General features: G+C 45.6%; 1 protein-coding gene across 1 annotated transcript in view; it reads left to right on the top strand.

Moving 5' to 3' along the window:
- Nucleotides 1-24,037, top strand: part of Ctnnd2 (catenin delta 2) — an 804,610-nt gene extending 780,573 nt beyond the window's left edge. Inside the window, 4 exon segments of the mRNA XM_076916393.1 lie at nt 6,179-6,305; nt 10,318-10,449; nt 15,781-15,854; nt 22,826-24,037. Of these exon segments, the coding sequence (XP_076772508.1) occupies nt 6,179-6,305; nt 10,318-10,449; nt 15,781-15,854; nt 22,826-23,086 (594 nt within the window). The 3' untranslated portion in view covers nt 23,087-24,037.
- Nucleotides 24,038-24,370: the final 333 nt, after the last annotated feature.

Here is a 24,370-nt window from a genome sequence, read left to right as displayed (position 1 = left end):
TAGCAGGAACACCTATGGAATTGATGAGCACTTCATTTTACAATAATTACCGCTATCATCTTACATCATAAAATCGAAGTAGCATATGGCAGGCACCACTGTGTTCCGGCATTAAGCCCAGTGCCAGGGTTTCAAAACCAACAAGGCTATCTGCCTCACAGCTGGAAGACAGGCAGGATCACTACAGTCTATGCTTTTGATGTGAGCATGCAGTGCTGGTGGGAACGGAAGCTGTACTGTATTCCTGGATTCCCCAAGCCTGGGAGACAGCACACATCGAGCTGTTGTGATGTGATGCACCTGACCTTCTCACCTCCTGCTTACCTGGCATAGACAAGAGTAGGGCTGGTGGTACCGAACAGATTGTGAAGATGAAGGTGCAGTGCCGGGTCTCGGAGCTAACAGCTAGTAGGTGTGCACATGTAAAATTGAATCGCAGAGTCAGAGAGGCTGCATGCTCAAGTGTGTCCAAGCTGATCACGAGTATGATATCTCTCAACTCGGAGGTTGTGACCTATTTTTGTTCCTATAGAAGTCAGCATGGAGAATGCCTTATGTGACCTTGCCAAATACAGTAGACATATATTTATGTCTAATATATATATATATATATATATATATATATATATATATTATACACACACACACATACACACACACTTGTGTGTTCCACTTAACTGGCACCTGTACTTATGCAGGAAAACTGCAGTGCAGTGGTTTGCTAGTCAGGTGAGTCATAGTATCAACCAGAGAGAGAGGATGGCAAGGAAGTCTGCCCAGGCCTTCCTCTGAACAATGCAAAGAGTCTCAAGGGTGGATGCAAATCCAATGCAAAGAGATAACAGGTGTGGCTGCTCTTGAAGCCCTTGTGCTCACCAATTCTGTTGCCCTTGGTTAAAGGGGGAGAGAGAAACTAGAGCAGAGCATGTGGGTGATCACACTGCTAACAGTGGCAGAGCAGAGCAGAGCTGACTTGTCACAGCCTTCTCCGCCTCTCCATGAGAGACCTGTCAGGCAGGGGAGAAGGGCCCGAGAGCACTCTGGGCCTTGACCAGCAACTCTGCTTCAGCCTGTGAGCACACCTAACAAACTCTCCACTGATGGGAGTTTAGTGCCTTGCAGTTTCTGTAATAAGAAGTTATGAGGCAAATGCATGCTGTCCTAAGCAATTGGCAAGGCGCTCAACCCTGCATCCCATCCGATCAGGGACAGCTCGCCATGAAGAGCATTCTGTCTGGAAATGTTTAACATACGATCAAAAATATAAAATGAAGGGGTTGAGGGAATGGCTCAGTGGTTAGAGTACTTGTTGTACAAGCATGCACACATGAGTTTAGATCGTCAGCTCCCATCTAAAAAGCCTGGTGTACAATATACGCACCTATATCTCAGTGCTGGGAGGGAGAGACATGTGAACCCTGGGGCTTGCTTGCTGCCCATCTAGCCGATGCAAGGGGTGAAGTCCATGTTCAGCTAGAGACCCTGACTCATGAATAAGGTGAAGTGTGATGGAGGAAGAAACTCAGCGCTGACCTCTGTCCTCTACACATGCACTTATGGACATGCGTATGTGTATAATGTGTATGTGTACGTGTGTGCATGCGAGTGTTTGTATGTCTATGTGTGTATTCTATGTGTGTACATGTCTGTGTGTACCTGTATATGTGTGTGCATGTGTATGCCTGTGTGTGCAGGTCTATATGTATATGTCTTTGAATGCATATGTCTATGTCTGTATGTACAAGTCTATCTGTGCGTGTCTGTGTGTGTGCACTGTACACACACAGTCTGTTTGTCAGACACAGTATGTCTGTCTGTGCAGGTCTATGAGTATATGTCTTTGAATGCATATGTCTATGTCTGTGTGTATAAGTCTATGTGTGCATGTCTGTGTGTCTGCATCTGTGTCTGTATGTCTGTGTGTGCATATCTGTGTGTGCATGTGTGTCTGTGTTGTGTGTGTCTGTGTGTAGGTCTGTGTGTGCATGCCTCTGTGTCTATATATCTGGGGTGGGAGGGACCAGCTCCGGATGGGGTCCCACAAAATCTCCGGCTTGGCAGAGAACAGGGTGCGAACAGCCTTTGTCTCTGCCGCTGACCCTGCCCGCGGGTGGTCCAGCGTAGAGTGTCAGCAGGGAAGGTCCGCTATAGCAGAGAGAGGTGCCGGCTAGGTAGGGGGCGGGGGGAGTAGATCTCTCACCCAGTGTTAACAGCTCTCGTTGAGTTGGTGAGGGGTCCCAGCTAGCTGGGGAAGAGGGGGGGGGATCCACGACAGAAGCTCTCGGACAACAGGATGATTCTTGCGCACGCCTTTACTTCTCAATTAAGCTCAATATATACAGTTTGGGGTGGGTTAAGGTTGTAGCAGCAGGTAATTCCTATTGGTTTGGTCTGGGAGTTTGAGGATGCCTCATATGTATGTGGGGAGACCCTGGGGCACTATTCCTACATGACTAAGAAGGCCATGAACATCTTCTGTCCCAGCGGGTCTCCGGGATTCAAAAGCTCGTTTGACCAGGCGCCCAGCTGTCTCTCACAGCTCAGCGCTCCACATGTGTGCATCTCTGTGTGTGCCTCTCTCTCTCCTCCTCTGTGTGTGTATGTGTGTCTGTGTGTGCATGCCTCTGTGTCTATATGTCTGTGTGTGCATCTCTATGTGTGTGCATCTCTCTCTCTCTCTCTCTCTCTCTCTCTCTCTCTCTCTCCCCCCTCTGTGTGTGTGTGTGTGTGTGTGTGTGTGTGTGTGTGTGTGTGTGTGGTTTAAGTTCAGGGGCATCACAACAGGAGCTAAAGTGACAAAGCACTAGATTGATGGTAAAGAACTGAGACCATGAAGTTGAGCTCTGCCCTGGTTCTCCTGCCCTTGGGACCCCTGAAAATGTCACTGTAGAAAACTTCAGCTTCAGGGGATGATAAACTTCCTAAGGAAATACATAAGAAATGTTGTTATTGAACCCAGAACTGGTGAAAAGACAATAGGAGGGGACAAAAAAAAAAAAAGTCAGGTGATTTCTGGTGGCAAGTTGAAGCACGATGACTTTGGACTTCTCTTTGTATTTCTGTCTCCATCTACTTGGGGCAATTTAACAGCCTCCAGTTTTAAGTTTAATGTGTTAAAAAATAAAAACCAATTTGAGGTGCCAGATATCATATCATATTTTTGACAGCTTAGCTGGGTCTCGAGCTGAAGGGCACATCTTCTGGGTCACTGCTCCGGTTGGCAGAGTCATGGATGTTTAAAAAGTTTCTTATCGCCAGCCAGGAGGATTAGCAGTTCTCCCCTACTTACTGTGGCTGCTCCTCAGTCTCCATGTTTCTTCCCTGAGCTTTATCTAACTTCAACAAGCCATATGGATGGTACAAAGGTATCTTAGATGAGGCATTTAATATAATCGAATATACATGTGCACTCACGCACGCACACAGCCAAGAATGAGTTAAAATTTAAATAAGAACAAAAGAGTAATCAGAGAGACAAATGATAAATGAAAAAATCTCCCAGAGCTGTTTATGTGTATAAACCAGTTCTGAGCCTTTTATAAGTGACATCAAGAAGTGAATAAATGATAGTTTACTGCTTGCTAGATTACAAAAAATGCACATGGCTAGTGGGACACGTTCAGTTAGCAATAACATTCCCCTCAAAAATCTTCATTTTCTGAGCTGATTTTGAACACAAAGAACTGAATGATCAGGTCCAAACAGTAAAAGATGTGGAGAGCAGTGAGCGTAGCTTCCCAGGAACTAATTACAACATAGCTGTCTGTGACAAGCTGCGAACGATCTACACCATGGTCCAGCTGTACCCTGGTCTTCAGCATCCAGTGCTACCCCATGCCGTGATGTGATGTATGTGTATTTGTAAGTATGTGACTATGTGTCATCAGAATACAAATCTTCATATCCCGTCCAGACTTTTCCTGATGAAGCCATATCAAAGGACTACAGTTTGGCCATTCTACCATTCCTGCGTCACTGAATGAGAGGGAAGACAGAAAAGGTCACCTCTCATCCAGGGTTATTGTGTGTGTGTGTATGGTGCTTGCCCATGCATGGGTGTGTGGGGTGGGGGAGTATTTGTGTGTGTGTGTGTGTGTGTGTGTGTGTGTGTGTGGTATGCACATGTGCACTTGTGTATCTGCAGGCCTGTGGAGGCTGGAGGTTGATATCCAGTCTCCACTTCGATCACTTGTTGTATAGATTGAGACCCCATTCTCCTTTCCCACATCACCAGAGCTCAAGCTGCCACAAGGCTCTGGGGACTTAATTTCACTTCTGGGGCACTGGGGTTACAGGTGACTCACCACATCTGCTCAGCATTTCCGTGGCTGCTGGGAGTCTGACCTCCACTCTTCATGCTTGCTTCGTGTGGCAAGTACTTTACCCACTGCGCCATGTCTCCTAGAGCCCTTGCTTCCCACTTACCCCTGGAACTGAGCCCCTCTTTTGACACAAACACACACACACACACACACACACACACACACACACACTTCTCCTTTCCTGCCTCCTCTCCTATTTCTTCTTCTAGTGTCTGATCTATGCTCCTTGCTTTCAACAGATGACCTCATTTCTCATTTCCACGGAGAAAACTTGCAAAACCAAGGGAGAAGACTCTCACTGTCCTAGCACCAAATCTCCCCACTTACCCCTCTTGCCTGGACAGCCTGACTCTCCTCTGCCTCTCCTCTGTTGCCAGCAACGCTGTGGTTCACTGAATCCTACCAGTCCGCTATCATCCTGCGATGGTCCCTTATCCCCCATGTCACCAGCTTTTGTGTGTTGGGTGTTGAGTCACTCCCATGGGCACACAGTGTGTGTGAGTGTCCTCCAGACCATCTCTTAAGAGCAGGCACACTAGTGCTCTGTGCTCCCCTCTGCCTGCCCTTCTCCAAGTAGATCCTCACGTATTAATAGCAATATCTTTAACTTGTTTCCTTTTTACCTTTCGGTGGCCTCGCTGCCTTCCTCCTCCATGACATGGCGTCCAGCTCCTGGATCCATGAAGAGACTCTACCACACAGTCACTTGTCCAGGATGTGTTAGCAACCTCTTTCAACAAAGTCTGCTTCTAGGCCTGGCAGTACCGTATGAGTAAGAACGGAAGTTATCAAAATCAGATAAACAAAGAGATACAGATTAAAACGAGTATAGGTTTTGTTGTTCAATTTCATCTATTAATATGTGCAATGATTCCTCACGATGCATCAGATTCTTTTAAAGTCGAAATATTATCTTTAAAAATTCTTTCAGTTTTTTTTAAAGATAATACATAAAACAATTTTATAAAACAATTGAAAGGTGATTGGGAGCAGGGTAGGTGCCTGCTGCTCTGTCTTGCTAGGCCAGCACTCCTTGGGACTGTACTTTGATACAAATCCATTTGAATTGCAAGAGGAATTCAAGCCTGTGATGTGTCAACAGGAGCTCTGTATCCTCAGCTGTTTTCATTGTTGTCTTTAGTCTCTGTAAATTCACAGCATGACTTGTAAAGCATTTGTGTGGGGTTTATTATAAAATAGTATGTATGCACTTCAAACACTGACCAGATATTAGAAGGCTGGGGACGATGGGCTGGAAAACATATTGAGGACACTCTGATTAAAGTGGAATTCCTGGCATCTTCAGGAAATGTGTCATCCAGTGTCTTATCAGAGCCTCGGGGTCCTAAGGCGGGGGGTTGGGCTTCTGTGACCCAGGGAAGGGTTGGAAATCATGTAAACGGGATAAATGAGAAGGGAGGAGCAATACTGCCCTGACACTCTGTGAAGAAGCCAACACTGGAGAAATGTTCACTAGCAAATGGAGAGCAAGCAGGCTGAGCTGCAGCCAGGTTGGCAAAGTCAGACATTTTGAGTCAGGTGACATTTCAGAGAAGCATCTTTGTCTTGAATACCACATATGGGCAGAGCAAGTCAGCATGGAAACCATTTATTTAATATTGGAGGGGGGGAACAGACAAAAAACGCCCACCTTCCCAGCCAGGCTGTCTGGGGGAAGGAAGAGGTGTGTCTTAGATTCCCATTCCTCTGGGTTAAACTTGGTGATGTGCCAGTGGTAATCTTTTCTGACACCTGCAGAAATGTTTCGCAAATTCAAATACTTGGAACTCCGCAGAGTCAGGAGGTGAAGCATGCCGTGCCTTCCCTGCTTAATATGAGTGTGCTGTTTTTTGCAGGATGGATGGTCACAATATCACTTTGTAGCCTCATCTTCAACCATCGAGAGGGATCGACAAAGGCCCTATTCCTCCTCCCGCACACCCTCCATCTCTCCTGTGCGTGTGTCTCCCAACAACCGCTCAGGTAAGAGGCAGCCCAGGCCTTGGCTTCCTCCTGAGCCAAGGGACTCTCCCAAGCCCCTCATCTGGGCACTACACTGAGAAGATCTGTCTGGCTTGTACCCTCTGTAGTATGTTCTGTTGTGATGGCAACACTGTTGGGTTCTCAAAGATGGAGAACCAGTCTCTACTGTGCTTGCTTCCTGTCTGTGGGATGTGTCATCTACTCAATTGGGAAGGGGTATAAAGGAAGCAGGCAGGAGTTCACACACCAGAGTTCTGTATCTCTAACTATCCCATATCCAATTTACTGATTACAACCTACAAATCATCAATAAATTTGTATCATAAGCAGGTTTAATTCATAATCTTTAATTCATAATTTTTCTCTCATTCTGCCAAATCTCCAGCCCTTAAGTTTTGATCTCAGTTCTTTCATTTTTAAAATACTTTATATGATTTTTCAGTCATTTTGAATAATCCCAAAGATTAGGTGGAAATGTGAAAGGTAAATATGTATGCTAGTTATTAACGTAAGGCCTTGTTGTTCTCATCTTCAAAGTGTCGGTCTTAAGCTCATCTTTCCCTGTCTGGTGTTTATTTTTCTTTAACTGGGGAATGAATGAAAACTAAGTAACCAGGTGTTCCACTTGTGTCAGGTTCCCCCCCCCCAATCTCTTATTGTGACATCATTCTCTTCCCTTCGCTGTCCCACAGCCCCCACTGAAGAAATCCTCTTCTTTGAAACAGCATCTTGGAAGGTTGGATAGAAAATCTGCCCAGCAGGGAGGCTTTTGTGGCCCTGAGGATGACTGCCCTTAATCTTTTACACCAGAGTTACTGTCACAGGGCTGAGGAAAAGCAGAAACAAAGAGAAAAAGTTGCAGAGAGATCAGTTACCCTCTCCGAGCTCCATGACAATTTGAGTTCAAGATATGGTAGTCCTTAGGACATTGGATCCGACCGTAGACGAGAGTCAGGAACTCTCTGTCATGTGGATTCATACAGGTGGGCACTGAGGCTTCTAACTCTGCAGTTCTGAAGACTTAAAGAGAACCTGAGACGGAGAAAAAGACTGGCTGGTTAAACCTAACCAAGAGCTACAGTCGGCCAATCAGTGTCTGGGAGATGGAGTGAGAGAGGAGATGGAAGGTGTTGGGATATTAAAAAGTCATCTCTGGAGTAGGCAGGCAAGGGCCAGCGTGAGGATCTGTTCAACAAGTGTTCTGCCTTGCTACTTCCTAGGCCAGGCACATCCAGACACCTAATAAACATTTGTTCGCATGATTTGATCTTTCCTGGAGCTTAATCCTGATTTACTGGAGACTCAAAGCATCACCGTGTGCGGGGGTCTCAGGAGATAATTACACACTTCATGTAGCTTAATAAACACCGCCATCTGTGCAGTATTAGGCTCCCATTTTAAAAGCTTTGGTCAAAGGGCTCCAGAATACTGTGCCTTCTTGATTGATAGCATGGACTCCTTAAATGGCCAGGTTCTATGCAAGAATACCCAGGACCAGAGGAACAAGGACAGAGGAAGGACTTTCCCAGAAGGAAAAGGTTAAGCAGAAGAGAGAGGAGGAGGATGGGTATGGAAGTTAGACCCCAGCAGCTGAGGAGACAAGAGTAGGCATGTGTGGACTGGGCACCACTGAGCCGGGGCGAAGCCCAGACTGGACTTTCCATCATTCTTTTTTAAGCTCAGGATCCTAAAACACCAAAAATGCAGAACCGTCTCACAGCACCCCTAGTGTTTCTCCAGCCTGAAATGGTTAACATCCCTCTGTCTCTCACCCGCATCAGCCTCCAATCCCTTCTTGAAAAGCTGGACTCCCTATGTAGCAGCAAACTGTATGCTGGGTCAGATCACTGAGATTTCAACTGTCCCCATGAGAGATGAGAACACTGCAGGTTGTCATGTCCAATGCTCATGGATTTCCACTGGGTGCTTTGACCCAACCTGTATTGTGTGGGGCTCTGGCATTTATCTTTAATGAATTTGTGGCATTATTTCTTATGGGAAGTCAGAGTTGGAAACTTCCAAGGGCTACAAAAGCTGAGCAGTGAGCCTTGGTTTCATTTTGATTAGTTTGGGACATAGTGAGGCTCTTTCCAGACAGCAGACAGCACCTCTCTTTGTTTACCCTCCCAGCATTTGGATGGGACTTCTGAACACTTCCAACTCTGATTCTGATGTATTTGCTCGTCTGTTCCCCTCCATCACTGGGATTCCCCGAGTTTAGCAAGCACAGCACAGTTCACACCTCTGCCTCCTGCAGTGTCTGGCACAGAGATTTGCACTCAGAGTTTACTAAATATGACAGAATCCAGTGACTCACATGGTGAGAAAAGGTACATCAGGATATGAGCGAGCCCCGTGTGCTGCAGCCGAGCACCCTGCACAGGATGCAAATGGTGCTCTGAAAGATAAATTGAGGCATGGATGGGAAAGTGGCTTAGATGCTAGCAAGGAGGGCTTTATGAAAAAAAAAAAAAAACCCTCAGTTGTTTTAAAAAAAACAAACAAAAACCAGCCTTATTCTTATTCACCAGCAGGTATGCTTGTTAAGAGTGGATTCCAAGACCTTTCCATGAACAATTCAAACGTAAAAATAAGTAAATAAAAAGTTCAGGATTTGGAGGAAAGTCTCTAAACGATCATCAGATATTTGGGTAAAACAAGATAATGAAGCATTGCCCTGGGGTGCAGGAAGTCAGAGAAAATGGAAGATTAAAAACCACCCTGGCTGGGGTCCTCATACTGTGTATGATGTCTCCATCACGGTAGGAACGGGCCTGGCCAGCACCCGAGGCACCTTGCCGTTGTCGGCCTCTTCCCACAGCCCTACACCGGCTCACTGTTGAGTTGCTACCAAGCCACCCCTTTAACTGTGGCTTCCATGTTTCTGGTGCCAATTTACTTAAAAATAAAGAAACAAAGAAAGAAACAAACACCATGAAATTCCCCCAGGGAGTCCTTTCTATCATTACAACCCATCTCTTTTAGAAATTTCAACATGGCCAATGGTGAGGTAGATCCCTTGTGGCCAGCCGTCAACAAGCAGCCAAAATGTAGGGGGTATGTGAGACATTATTGACACAGTCACCCTAAGAGCTGAAACCAAAATGCCCTGTCAGGAAAAACAGCGTTCTTCATACATACCCCAGGTTACCCAGGGACTAACCTGGTGGATGACGTGGACTCAGCCCCACAGTTCCCTCACATGGAAGGTGCTGCTTTCATCTTATGTAAGGCAGCTGCTCGGCAGCTCTGTGTGGAAGTCAGATTGTATTTCTTTTCATCGGGGAGTTTTCAATGTCAACATGTCTAATGTCCTTTACTCAAAGGACCAGGACCAGAAATGTTTCAGATTGCTCATTTTAAAAATATATATTTTTAGCTTGAAATAATTTCATACATAGCATGGGGACATCTTGAGCAGAGAACACAAGTCTAAACACAAAAAAGTCTTAAGTTATTTCTAGGGCTCTGATTGCAGCCTGTGTTACAAGGTAGGATACGTGGAATTTTCCACCTCGGTTGTCATGTCAGCACTCAGAAAGTTCCAGAATTCAGAATGTTGGTGCTCAGGGTTTACAAATTAGGGATGCTCAAACTATCACAGTTCCTTTGAAGCATATCTAATTAAAAAAGAACGTGAGGGGGAGAGGGAGGGGTAGGAGAATGAACTTGAAAGACCAGTTTCATTCTTAAGGCTCTTGTGTATGGTTAGGGAGGATCATGTACGGAGAATCATGTCTCTGCCAAGAAAGATGATCCCAGGGGCTAAGTCTTAGTTGCCTGCCTCCAAGTCAAACTGTCCCACTTATGATAAAGCAGCAGGAGCCATGGACTGAGGGAGAATAGTAAAAACACAACAGCCCAAAAAAGTAAAGAAAAACTAAGCAATCCAGGGACCCATAGTGCCATATGTTAGACTGTGTGTATTTGTGAAGTTAACTGTTTATGTGGAAAGCTGTGCATACCATGAAATGAGACCCAGAAAAATAACCTTTCTCATGTGTTTATGTAGCAAGTGCCCCAGCTTCACCTCGGGAAATGATCAGTCTCAAAGAAAGGAAGACAGACTATGAGTCCGCTGGCAACAACGCCACTTACCATGGAACTAAAGGAGAACACACCTCCAGAAAAGACGCCATGACAGGTAAGCGCAGTCACGTGCATGAACAGGGCCAACTCTGAGGCCAGGGCTTCAAACAGCGAACTGTACCCTGTCATCTGGAGGCCTGTCAGAACATTTTGATAGTTCCAGAACTGGAGGAAGGAGACAAGCGCCCCCCCCCCCCCCCACTCAGGACTCCTATTGAGATCATTTCTTTTCTTCCCATAATGCCAGTCTCTTACTCAGCAATGCCCAGGAAGCTTCCAGAGAATGGATTAGCTTTTGTTTTCTTCCCTGTCTCAGTCAGGACCATGGTCTTTCCATCCCATCCACTGGAACTCGGGGAGGCCAAAGCTGATACATTTGTGCCTGCTGGATCCCCTCCTAGAATGTTTTGCTTACCCCGGCTTTTAGTAGGTATTGCCTTAACTTCCTATCTCCTTTGTACAGCTTTTCGTGGGCATTTACAACTGTCTTTGGGTCTGCATCCACCCCTGCTTCTCTAAGTATGTGGGTAAGAGATGGGACACAGGAACCAGGACGTGGGAGGCTCCTGTAGGGGGTAAAACTAGACTCCCGGAGCTACATGATCTTAATAGGGAACTTTAAACACATTTTTTTTTTTGCCATGTGGACATAAAGATGGGTCCTTCCTGAAGATAGGCCATGAGTAATGGCCCCTAAGAGAAGATCAGATGCTCATATCATTGATAAAACTAGGGTGCAAAGGGGCATAGTCATAAAGCGTCCCAGAGACACTCTCATCCCAGAACCCTCAAAAGCACGGGGCATGGGTCGCTGGTGTTATTTATGCACAGACCTGCAGGGAAGCAGAGTAGACAAATTGGATGATTTATTAAACGTCTCCAAACCTGGGACAGATAAGATAAATTTTTTGCAATAACAAATGTATTTACCCCAGCAGCAGTGTGTTCTGTGTAAACCCTGCACAGCTGCATAAGGAAACGTGTGCTAGACAGATGTGCTCTCATCGGCACCCCCAGGTCTACCTTCTGCCTCCACGTGCAGACCCCATAGAGGCACATGTCACCCTTGATCCTGAAATGCCCCTTGAGTGGGAGAAATGAATTCATTCCACCACCTCAGCTCTCCCCCTGCCCCATAAACATTGCTGTAGCATCACTAGACATGGACCAAGAAAGTTGAGACTCTGAGTCCTGAACACAGAGGTGCCAGCAGAAAATCTAATGCATACTGATTAGCCTGAATGAGTAGTGAGAGCAAATTCATCTGACCAGGCTGGTGTATAATTATTATTACCCCAGGTAGCCACAGCACTGGAATTCTTAAATGACAGATTGATATTATAGTTACAAGAATAATTGTAAGAATGATGGTATTCCCATCACTTAAGTTTAGCGTTGCTCTTAACTCTCCAGCCCGGTAGAGTCATCCCAAAGGCTTTTAAGAGTAATATGTTCATATTGAAATGCTTCTAGTGGTGCATAAGTTTGCCCACACACATAGTAAAATAAAACACAAAATGTATCATATGCGTAACGTCCCTCCTGCCTAGCGAACGGTCATGATCTTGACAACTCTGCTATTGAGATGTATGGAATTCTTTAAACCTACTTAGAGGCTCAAACGGCTTAGCTCTGACTTAACCTGAGAACTCGACTCAGAGCAACGCCGTCAGTCATGTAGACAACCTAGAAGAAATCCGAGCTCTTCTACTGAATTTGTTTATATCTGGAAGTCCTTCCCAAGTCAGCAAGTGTTTATATAAAAGCTGGTGCTATCAATGGCAGTGGCCAGGGTGTTGGAAGCAACAAGGGGCATGGAGATGACAGAGAGATAGATGGTGGGAGCAAAGAAAAACAGAGGTGATGTGAGGATGGAAATGAGGGATGAGGAAGAGAGGATGGTGGTGGTGGAGAAGCAAGTGGGAATGGTAAGGGTTGGTTTGGTAACGAGAGAAGCAAAGGCGATAGCGGTGGTGATGGTGGTGGTGGTGGTGGTGGTGGTGGTGGTGGTACTGGAGGTTGTCATGGCAATGAGAGAAGGGGATCTGACTATTCTGATGAGCTTGTGACCATAATAGTGGGGTGTTTCATTAACAAGTAGTAGAGACAAAGGCTGGTAGATGGCGGAGGTCCAGTTCCGTGACGGGGTGTCACGGGCAGAGGTGAATGTGTCAGTACTGATGGAGGTGAAGTGAGTGTGACTAGTGTGACAGAGGTGCTGGCAAGGACAAAAGTGGAGGTCTGGGCAATGAACCTGAAGATGACCCTCACCTCCTTCTGTCAGTGGTATGAACTGAGTCACCAGCCAAGTGCCCCAAATGCATCACACTGGACAGAAAGGCTGTTTCGCCAGCCCCCCTGCCAACAATGGAAAGTGCCATTCATTCAAGAATTGACTCATAAAATCAGTTTTCTTAGGATCTCCATATCAAAACAAGTCTTTTCTCATTTAAGGTTAACTCCAAGGTGTGTTAGGATTTGGTGGAAGAAACCTCAGGTGTTTCCATCTTTCTTGGTCCTGGTGCAACAGTGATGTCTTGCTATTCCCCAGTGGAGACAGGCTATCTGCTGTGGGAAGGGACTCCCACCCCCACGCCCCCCTGCTGCCCTCAAAGGCAACATTGGAAAGCCCGTGGTGGGCACAGTTCTTTGCCTGTGCTGTCATCCCAGGCTTGGCTGTGAGTCCAGGTCTGCATGGGTTTTCATTCCAGTCCTCCTGCTTTCCTCTTCTGGATCCCTTTTCTGCCTGGTTCCTGTCTCTGAGAACACCATTTCCCCTCTGCTACCGGGGGCCTTCAGAATCCCAAGATCAGCTGTGCACTCAAGCACTCAGATGCTGGCAGCTCTGGTTGCCTTGGAATCTCTTATATGCCACCTGATCCCTGATCATACAGCCTAACTTTCAAGTTTATCTGGGGAAATCTGTCCCTTTTTCATCAGGTGTTTTTGTCAATGCTGCTGATTTTGTTGATGTCTGTATGCCTCTTAAAGCCAGTGAATTCCTTTCTGTTAGAAATTGAGTGTTTGGGGAAACACACACACACACACACACACAAAGAAAGAAAGAAAGGCACTTCTTTATGAAGAGCATCTTTGAGGACTTCCACTTTGTATGCCTGTGAATGTTGTTCACTCTCAACCAGAGGCTCTTCTACAAAGGCGCGTGAGCCAACAAGCTGAGGGCAGAACTTCCAACAGAAACATCCTCTACTTAAAGCCCAACAATACAACATGGAAAGACGCTAAGGTTATAATAGTACAGATGTTCCAGCCCCCTAAAATGCATTATTCCAAACAGGAAAGACCAACCTTTCACCTTGACCTTGCAGGGACATTTTTATCAGCATGTTTTTGCTGGGCACTTAGATAAATTTCCATGGTATTTGCCTTAACTCATCCATTCCATAGTTTTATCTCTTGCCCTATGAAGATCCACAGAGACCAGGTGCTATCCCAGAGACACACAAACAGAGGACACTATTTTTTTCTGATTTTATGGGGCATCTGTTCCAATATACAAAGGCCAGCAGTAAACAAGGCCTACACTGAACAAGTTCTCCAACTAAGTAACGTCACATGATGCTGAGTATGATGAGGGACCAAACAGATACTGAGACAGAGCAGACAGGAGACCAGGTAGAAAGGGTAACTTTGCAAGCCATGGGCAGCAGGGAGATATCTCAGCTGATAACTGAACACCAACCAGATCAGAGAACCAGGGATAAAAGGAGATTTACAGGTACAATCTCCCTAATGAACACAACCTTGACTCACTCCATAGAACAAAAAGGAACAGGGTGTCTAAGGTTCTGTAAGAAGAGAGGGTGGGTGAGAAAAAATGGGAGAAAGTTGGGGGGGGGATTATCAAGCAGAGAGAGTGACATAATCCAATCTGCAACATAGAAGGATGCCCCTAGCTGTGGAAGATTGGTGAATAGAGAAGACAGGACAGACAGGATGTTGGGACCAGGAGTAAGATTCCATAACCAGGAGGGAGATTCTTTCCATAGTAAGATAGATGGGTGATATGTGTTTGTAGACAGAGAGCTATCAGAGTGGTATAAAGGTGAAAATGAGGGTCGGGGGAGATTGCTCCATGAATAAAAATGTGTTTCACAAGCCCGGGAGCCTGAGTGTGATTCTCAGATGCTCACATAAGGAGCCGGGCATGGCTGCATGTGCCTGTAGCTCCAGCATTGGAGGCACAGAAACAGCAATCTCAGGAGTGCTTCATAGCCAGCTTCTAGCCAAATGATGAGATGCCACTGTGGCAAGGCAGTAAGGTGGAGAGCAAGAGTGGACAACATCTGATGTTCTGCTCTGTCCTCTACACATACCATTCATAAGCGAGGGTACACATAGACACACTTCCATATGCGTGCGACACACACGGGAGGCAGAGAGATGTCCAAAGATGAGGTCTCGACCTCACTTTCTAAGCAATATCTTCCAAGGTTTTGATTACTATATGCCTTTAGGCAATAATGATAGCAATGAGCGATGTGAAGTTAACCCTTGATAGGCTATCCTGATCATGCGACTGATTCTAACAGAGTGAGTAGTATGTACATTTCATTATTCTCAGGTCTTGGAAGCCAAAGATATTTTCAAATGTTTTTGTGTCCTATTGGCCCCAGACAAGTAGCATTTTCCAGATCTTTTTTAAACCATGACCTTTTAGTGTATGTCAGAGGAATAGTGCCCTTCATCTGGGCCTGTGGCGTGTACCTGCCAGGTACCAATTGATGAAATGAGTACCTCTTCTAGAAGCACCGATATCTTACCCCCCTCTCACCTAGAAGCCAGGCATATGAGAAGATGGAGTATGGACTTTTCTGTCTCTGTACCTAAGAGGATTCTGAAGCTTCCCATCCCCTCCACTACCAGGTGTGCACAGGATGTAGAAATGGTGCTGTCTGCATGGCCTTCAGGCCTTCGAGAGTGAACTGTCTAAAAGATGACCAAGCATGTGTGTGCACTCCAATTAGAAATTACTTTCTTGTCGTTCTCCAGCTAAAAGCTGAGCTGCTGATTCAGGCTCCTGCATGCTCCAGTGCGGGTGACAAGCTTTTATTATCCTTCGGGTTTTTACCAAGAAAGAAGGCAATAAAACTTGCAAGATGACCATCTCCTAGCCACACGTGCCCTGACCCTGTCCACAGCGTGGACATCATTAGAGTAAGCTGACAGGCTGGGGGAGTTCCTAGAGTGGCTTCTCTTCATTCTGAATATGGAGAAGGGAACCAGGGGCAAAGAGGTCCTTCCACTCGGGACGCTCTGTGACAAACCAAGCTGTACCAGGCCAAGAACACACCTCAGTACCCATCATTCCATTCTCGGAACTTGGCCTTCATTGCTAATAATTTTGTTTTCCTTTTCCTTTTAGCTCAGAACACTGGAGTTTCAACTTTGTATAGGAATTCATACGGTGCACCCGCTGAAGACATCAAACAGAACCAGGTGAAGTGCAAGCAGCATTCTTGCTCCTAGTGACTCGTGTGGCCTAGAATTCTAAATTGGTCTTTCAAGGAGTAAATCTATTTCAAACACATGCTCATGGGGTGGTGGCAGGCTTTAAATAGCCCCCAGCTTCAGAGCAACCCATGGTTTCACTGTCACTTCCTGCCTGGCAGTAGAAAGTAGGTGCCACCATTTGGTGCTGTCATGGTTTGGGTGTGGTATACCCCAGGGGTTCATGCAGAGTTTAGGAAGAAGGACCTTTAAGAGGAGGGGTCTGGTGGAAGGTTGTTGGCAGCATTGACTCTGAAAATCACTATGAGTAGCTCCTGTGAGGCCCAGAGTTAGCTTTCTCAGGAAGCGACCCCCTCTCCCATGGAGATTCGCATCTCCAGGTTGTCTCTCTTGCATGCATGCATGCGTGTACGATAGCCAGCCCGAGCCCTCTACCATGAAGTCAATGCCAGGGTGAACCAGTGCTGACATCAGGCCTTTGAATGTACAGAACTGTGAGATAAATAGTCCTCTTTCCTTGATAAAGCTACCCAGCCGCCAGTATCCCCTGATACTGATGAGAAATAGAATACAGGAGGGAGCAGAAAGAAAGCCCCAAATGGACCACTGTAAGATGCCAATAACTAAAGCAGAATTGTCTGCTGATTGAGCAGGGACTGAGTAGCTTTGTTACCCAGTCGCCTGTAATTAACACAAAAGGTTTTCATTACACGTGATATTTACCAATAACAGAAACACCACCATAAGCAACTAAGCAGTCCGAGTCTCTGCTTGCTTTATTTGGGCGTTTTGACCATTTCTGTAGGGACTATAAGAGCAGAGGCAGGGGCTGGGCCTCCTTGATAAATGGTCGTATGTTGACCCCGCTCCTATGATGGGCATCAGAGCAAACAAAGAGCTTGACTCTTTGTACTGTTTTCTACGAGTCATCTTCACCAAGGCTAGCTTCTGTGCGAGCCTGACAGTCTTGCCACATGTCAGGAAAGTCACTCAGAGATGAATAACCAAAACCCATGCACCTAACGCAATGGGTGTGGGAAAGTATGATGTAGGAAAACTTTGGAATGATGCCAGCACCCAGCAGAGCATCCAAGTCCCCGTCTAGAAGGTGGACGTGCCCCGTGCAGTCCCGTGTCTGAGGAAAGGTAGAACACTAAACTGTCCTTGAACTTAAATTAGTTTTCATGTCTGACCAACCACCAGCAGGAAATGTGATCCTTAGCAGAGGAGTTAGTCTCGCATCTTCTGTTTGCCGGTTTATGCACACCGTTCTGGAAGCCATCTGCTATTGTTGTAACCCCATGAACTGAATGCTATGGCCCATGTGCCTGCCTGGCATATTGCTAACAGCTATCTGCCCCCTCTCGTTTTGGGCTCTGCTAACAGAGAAAAAAAAAAGCCAGTGAATAAATAAATAAATAAATAAATAAATAAATAAATAAATAAATAAACTGGGTCCTTAAGCAGTAGACAGGAGATCAGCAGGGTGGCCTCAACTATTTTCTTACCGGGAAACATGCCTACATGTAAAGAAAGGAATGAAGTGTCTTAGAGATATCAACTTTATGGAAATCGACTCTTTTTCATTTAGCAAACATCGTGAAATTCTGTAGCTACAGGGAAGAATCTCCAGCTCTCAAAGAGGTTTGTAGGGATGAGAGGAATCTTTTGATATTAGTTTTTTTCAGCCAAGAGTACAGGGTTAGCCTTCAGCTGAGCAGGTAGCGAGACGCTCACAGCAGAAGCAGCACATTCTACAGCCACCTTCCTCTCTGTGCAGTCCTGCTGTGCTTGGTAATAAAAGCACACTCTGGTGTAGTCCCAGCATGGTTGGCATGTCATGGTGTGACTACAGTAACTCCAAAGGCTGTCTGTTCCCTACATGTGTACAACAGTCCATAACATCTTCAAAAGCGTATTTTTGAGAACATTCTGAGCTTTTATGAAAATTAGAACTAAGGTTTGCAAAGTACCAGAGAGCAGACACTTGACCCGGGCCAGGTGTGGTTCCTCACACCCATGATCCCAGCACTCAGGATGCCTTTACCCTTAGTTCAAAGCCAGCCTAGGCTACGTAGTGAGTGATAAGCCACACAGGGCTATAGAATTAGAACCTGACTTGCCCCTAAACCAAGCAGTCACTGTGAAGGGGTAGGCAGCAGCTGACCTTAGGAAGGGGGATCTCCAGGACAAGGCAGAGGACATCAGTGCAGAGAAGTGTGCATGAGTGCCAGCACATGGCCTATGTGCTAGCATGGTGGCCTAGGGCAACAGCCCTAAGTTACTCTTCTTTGACTCCACAGAAAAGAAGCCAGGCTCCAAGGCACAGTTCATGTGACTCAAAGAAACTGTACACATCTTCAGTAAATTATGTTTGTAGTCTCCTAGGAGATACAACCAGCAGTGTAAAGTGAATGACCCTTGGCTTTAGCCCAGGGGTGACAGGTCACATACATTATTGTAACACTCTCCCCAAGTCCTAGTGAGCCTCTATTCATCAGTCCCATGTTTATGAATGCAAATATGTCTAACTGCAAAAGGGGTTCATGTTTTGATGACCGGTACTCAGAGTTATACTTAAACCATGACCTTAAGTTCTTTTATTGGTGTCCTGAGTCCCAATCTCAGGTAAAAAGACAGAAATAATTGTCACCAGAAATGAGGAAATGATTATCTAGAGACAGGGTTCACCCTCAACCCTCTAGCTGGGAAGAAGCAGACTCAATCTGATTCTTTTGTCTCTGTGTTCAATTTCCCATCTCTTGTCTCAGTGACTTTCAGCTCTGGGCATGAGACCCATACACACCCACATTTTTCACCCCTCCACCCCACCCTATTCCCTAGTGCTAAGAAATGATGACTTTGTAGACACCCAAATCAGACTTTCTGATTCAATAGGTACGGAATTTCACCCAGTAATTTACATCTTGAACAGCTTGCTGCTGCTGTGACCACATTGAGACCTGAGAGATGGAATAAATGGGAGTCCTTACCACTTGACCCACGTCATAAATGCTCTGAATCTTCAGTTTTCCCTGAATGGAAAGCTCTAGCGATCCTTTGTTAACAGCTATTTTTCCTGTGTTCGAAATGAATCTAGTTTGCTAGATCTCTTGATCTTTTTCTTTCTGGTGCTGTAACAAAATGCCTGAGGCTGGGTGCTACATAAAGGAAATAAGTTTATTTAGCTCTTAGTTGGGGAAGCTGAAGATACAAGATAAAGAGCCCCATCTGTTCATTCTCTGGTAAAACTGCCCAGACTCCACAATGTGGCTGAGAAGCAGAAAGGGAAAATGGTTACTACACAAAGGACCAGGCACTGGTGGCCTCACCTTACAAAACCCCTTCTTATGGCAGTGAGCTCATTCTGCACCACTCAGCATCAGCACTGATGCTGGTACCTCTGTGACCCACTCATCTCCCACTGGGCTCCTGTGCTATTTATGTTATTGTTTGATTTGTTATAGAGAAGTGGTCAATCTCTAGAAGCCCAGGCTGTCCCAGGATTTACAGTGATTCTCCTGCTTAAACATCCCAAGTGTTGGGGCTATAAGCTGAGCTCAAGTGCCCGGCATAGACCTCATTACTTACAGATATCCCTGCCTCAGCATCCCCACATTATGGGGGAAGAGGAGAAGAGAGGGAGGGAGGGAGGGAGGGAGGGAGGGAGGGAGGGAGGGAGGGAGGGAGGAAATAAGGAAATGAAAAGAAAAAAGAGAGTAGGGGAGGTGAGGGAAAGGGAAAAGAAAAGGGAAATGGAAAAGGAAAGGGAAGGGAAGGAGTTCACAAACCTAAAATCAGAAGCCACTCTGGAGGAAAGCCATAAACCTGAGTGGTGACTTCCCCCTAGGACATCCTCAGTGGTGACCTCCCCCTAGGACATCCTCAGTGGTGACCTCCCCCTAGGACATCCTCAGTGGTGATTTCTCTTTATGAAATCCCTGGCTCTAGCACTCTACCCTCTGACCACCAAGACCAGCACAGAGGAGCCACACCTCTTCTGTCTCCTAAAGAAGACATCATTTCTTATCATGGAGCCCAGAGTCAAGCCAGTGAGGTCTAGGTCTGCCCTTTAGGATTTGACCACAGTGGCTTTCTTAGGACTGAACTAACACAAGAACTGCTCAGGTCCTAGCTCTATAGTACCACTCACCATGATACCTTAGAGAGGTTAATTAACTGCCTAGAGTTTCAGTTTCCTCGCCTACAAAGTAGGACAGACAGATGAGTAACTAGACAGATGGATGGAACAGATATCACACATCAACCTTGATGTGGCATGCACATATGCACACTTCTGGGACCCTTTGAGGAATAAGAAAAGAACAGTTTCTTCAATACTGAAGGTGATGCCTACTGAAATATAGACAGTGAGTTCTAGAAAGTGCCCTCTAGATGTTTCCAAACCTTCTGACTGGGCCTTTATGAGCTCCAAGCTTGGACAGCAGCACAGTCTTGCAGAGGGCACACCTATTTCTGGAATGGGAAGGGTGCCCTCTCAAGCATGCCAAGCATGTAGCCCACTAGACCTGGATGTTTCAGGCTACTTCCAGAATTCCTCTCAGGCTCAGGATCTCGGGCTAGCAGAGGTTAATGCTCTATGAACATCCTGACTTTCATAGGTAGATTGAAGTCTCACTCATTCACCATTAACTGGAAGTTCAGGCATCCTGAGAGGCCATTGTGATGAAGTTCACCACTTCTGCGGAGAACTGATCGATTGCTAGTATAAATCAATTATATATAAAAGAAGGAGTTTCGCTTACTTGAGAGAAGAATTATATGCAGGCCATTAGAGAGAGGTGTTCATTTACACACACTCTGCTAATTACAAATCACTACCTATTAACTCAACCCATTTCTTAAGGAGCCTACCATGCTGAACCTTAGTAAAATTAATAGGGAATTACTGAATCTGCTGAAAAGTAATCAAACTGTGTCTTTCCCACAGTGTTTTGTAATCCATGCCAGACATCAAGGTTATTACAAGCCATAGAACTTTGCACATCTCTATGGACGCTGGCTATTAGGTTCCCCTCATCCCACACATTAAAAATAGCTGAACACAGTGAAAGGTCAAGTTTCTGACGAGGAGTTCTAGAGTCAGTGTAAATGGAAATAGTTTGGGGTAGGTTGTGGTAGGGGCTAATATATCATCAGCCCTGGAATGTCGCTCATCTCTCTTAAAGCCAAGCAGAAGGAAGGAATTTGACTTCTAACAAGGCTCTTGGGACCCTTGAATGTTTCTAGACCCTACACCAGACAGTAACCCACAGAGGCCAAGTACAGAGAGTATTGAGTTGGGCTGGGACATGAGAAAGTACCACCTTCTACGGAACGGCTTCAGATTCCCCCTGAAGTACTGAGGAGTAAACCCAAGGCCTCATGCATGATAGGCCAACACTCCTCCAATGAGCTGCACCTCGTCCTTTTTTAGACTTTAACTTTGAGGCGGAGTCTCGCTACCTTGCCAAGGGTGGCCTTGAATCCCCAGGGCCTCAAACTTTGCAACCTTCTGCCCAGCCTCTCTTGTATGTGGTTTTACGATGCAAGCCATTGTTCCTGCAACATTCTTTAATTAAATCAGATTTTAATTGCACCAAGTCTTAGTAAACTTTTGATCTTCTGGAGAATAGAATGTGGAGTGTGCATCTGTCTGAGGCCCTGGTCACTTCGGCAGGTATGGTGGTATGAACCAACCACAAGGAAGCCTTAGTTCCTTACATAAATCACAGGAATGTGTTACAAGCAGGAGATAGGTAGCCATTAGACCATGTATGTTTCCACCCTCTTTGATATCGCAGTGTCTGTACGATACAAAAAAAAAAAAAAAAAAAAAACCAAGAAAATATAAAAATGAACGTCCTTTATTCTATAGAGTTTATTCCTCAGTTTGACTTGTAAGATGGCAGGGCTGCTATGGCAGACAGTTGGGGGTTGGTCAAAAGGCTAAACATAGAGTTGTTGCTATCTTATCCAAGGTACATACCCCCAAAACCCCAAAGAAAATAGACAGAGAGGTGCATCCAATTATCCACCAAAATGGATAAACAAAATGCGATATGTCCACTTAAAGTAATGTTATTTGTTCTTCAGAATAAATCTGAAAAATACGGCATGCAGAAATGATGAAAACTTACTGGGGGAGAGCAGGCAGACACAGGAATGTAACCACTGTGTGGTTCCTCTCATGGGAGGCTCCAAAAGTAGGCAAATTCATGGAGACAGAAATCACAGGATAGAACTTTGAACCACCAATCCTGTACAGCCAGCTTGCCCCAGAGATCCTTTACCTCTGCCTCCCCAGTGCAGGGGCTGTAGACAGCCTACCAACGTTTGTGTGTGTTCTGAGGATGCAGACTCTGGTCTTCAATTCCATGGCAAGGGCTTTATCCATTGATGATCCCCCTAGGCCCTGGACCAGTTATTGAACCTTTCACAACCCCATCTTTCCTGGCCAGACCACCAGAAAGACCAAATGTATTCTTATACACAGCTGCTAAAACCCAAGTCCCAAGTTACTTTCACAGAAGCAAGTAGACTAGTGGTCAGCAGAGCTAGGAAGAGTTAAAGGGAAGAGGAGGAAAGAAAAGGATGCTGGTAAGGACCCCACATGAGACCGTGAAAATGAGCACGCGCATCCGTAGTACCACTATGTGATATTCATTTAAGAGGGGAGTTTGAAGATTCCCATAACAAAAATAAAATAGATGTGGTCAAGGAGGTTCAACTGCTGCTCCATACATCAAATACCAATATCAAATTACCAGACTGTGCCCCGAAGATGTGAAATTGAAAATAAAAAGTCAAATTACACGGAAAGAACATAAGCCTAGTGCAGTGTGTGCAGAGAGCCAGGGGCAGGCTCCACCCCTTTTTATGCAGAGTAATAGGGTGGCCCGGGAGGAAGGGCGGGTCAGGGATCTGACTAACCCACCACCATGCTTTCTCTCTGCCAGGTTTCCACACAGCCTGTCCCCCAGGAGCCCAGCAGGAAAGACTACGAGACCTACCAGCCCTTTCAGAATTCCACACGAAACTATGATGAGTCCTTCTTTGAGGACCAGGTTCATCACCGCCCTCCAGCCAGCGAGTACACCATGCACCTGGGCCTCAAGTCCACTGGCAACTACGTCGACTTCTACTCTGCTGCCCGTCCTTACAGTGAACTGAACTATGAAACGAGCCACTACCCGGCCTCGCCCGACTCCTGGGTGTAAGGAGCCAGGAAACGAGACACTCCGGGGACAGTGCATGTGCATGCATACACCACAGGACATTCTGTTTCTTTTCTTTTCTTTCTTTCTTTCTTTTTTTCTTTCCCTGCAAATTTAGTTTGTTAAAGCCTGTTCCATAGGAAGGCTGTGATAACCAGAAAGAAATACTCAGAGCTATTTTAGAAAGCTAAAAAAACGAATCGAGAGTTAACTGGGAAATCGATAGGAAGCTAAATGCAATCCTAATTGTGACCGTATTCAACACCTTTCTAGTTTGAACTGTAGCGTTTTGAAAGTGCTTTATAGTCCGTACGGCTGGAGGAAGGAGAGAGGAGACAGTCAGGGTGGTGGGCGTGGAGGTTATCGCTAAGCACAAGACAGAATAGTTTACACACTATGGGGGACGGCTTCTCACGCTTTGTTTACTCTCTTCATCCGTGTGACTCTAGGCTTCAAGTTGCATTGGGGTTCCTCTGTACAGCAAGACGTCTCTTGCCTTTTGTTAATGCATTGTTGTAAAGTATTTGATGTACATTAAAGACGAAGAGTGCATTGTGTATATTACACCAATGCCACTGTGTTTCCTCATCAATGGTTCTAAATATTGCTTCAATTTCAAACTTTTGAAAGATGTATGGGTTTCCAGTTTTCTTTTCTTTTCTTTCTCCCAGTATGTTTTAACAAAAAAAGGAGAAAAAAAAACCAGGAAAAAAAAGGAATATTTAGCAGTATTGTTCGTTCTGATATGTGATTTGTTTGTGGCAACTAAACGCGGCATCCAGCAGTCTCTCCCAAGCTAACACGTCATTCCACACCCCTTGTCAACAAAATGCTTTTTCACTGCCTAAAATTCTAGATGTAGATATTTGAAATAGATTTTTTTTCATTTATACCAGTTTTCTTTATGATGATACAGTGTTAAAAGGAAATAAATTACAATTGATCTGTCATCCATCCTTGCTAAGAATGTCTATTTCCATGGACCAATCTTACAAAATACACATTCTTGCTCGTGTGTCTGTGCGTGTGGGGGTGCGTGCGTGTGTGTGTGTGGGGTGTGTGTGTGTGTGTGTGTGTGTGTGTGTGTGTCGGTGTACGTGCAAAGCTGACCTGTGTGGGGTTGTATTTGGATAGAAGCAGTTTCATCCGCTATCCATCGTGTGTACCAGCCTTTGTTTTTTTTTTCCAGCATCCGTGTGCATCAGTCTGTCCCTCTCTTAATGTACCCCGCTCTTCTCACCATCTAGTGGCTCAGGATATTAGGCCGGCTGAGGTAAAGTAGGATTT

This window comes from Arvicanthis niloticus, chromosome 19 (assembly GCF_011762505.2).
Source record: "Arvicanthis niloticus isolate mArvNil1 chromosome 19, mArvNil1.pat.X, whole genome shotgun sequence".
NCBI classification, from domain to species: domain Eukaryota; kingdom Metazoa; phylum Chordata; class Mammalia; order Rodentia; family Muridae; genus Arvicanthis; species Arvicanthis niloticus.
This window is presented reverse-complemented; position numbering and strand designations above follow the sequence as displayed.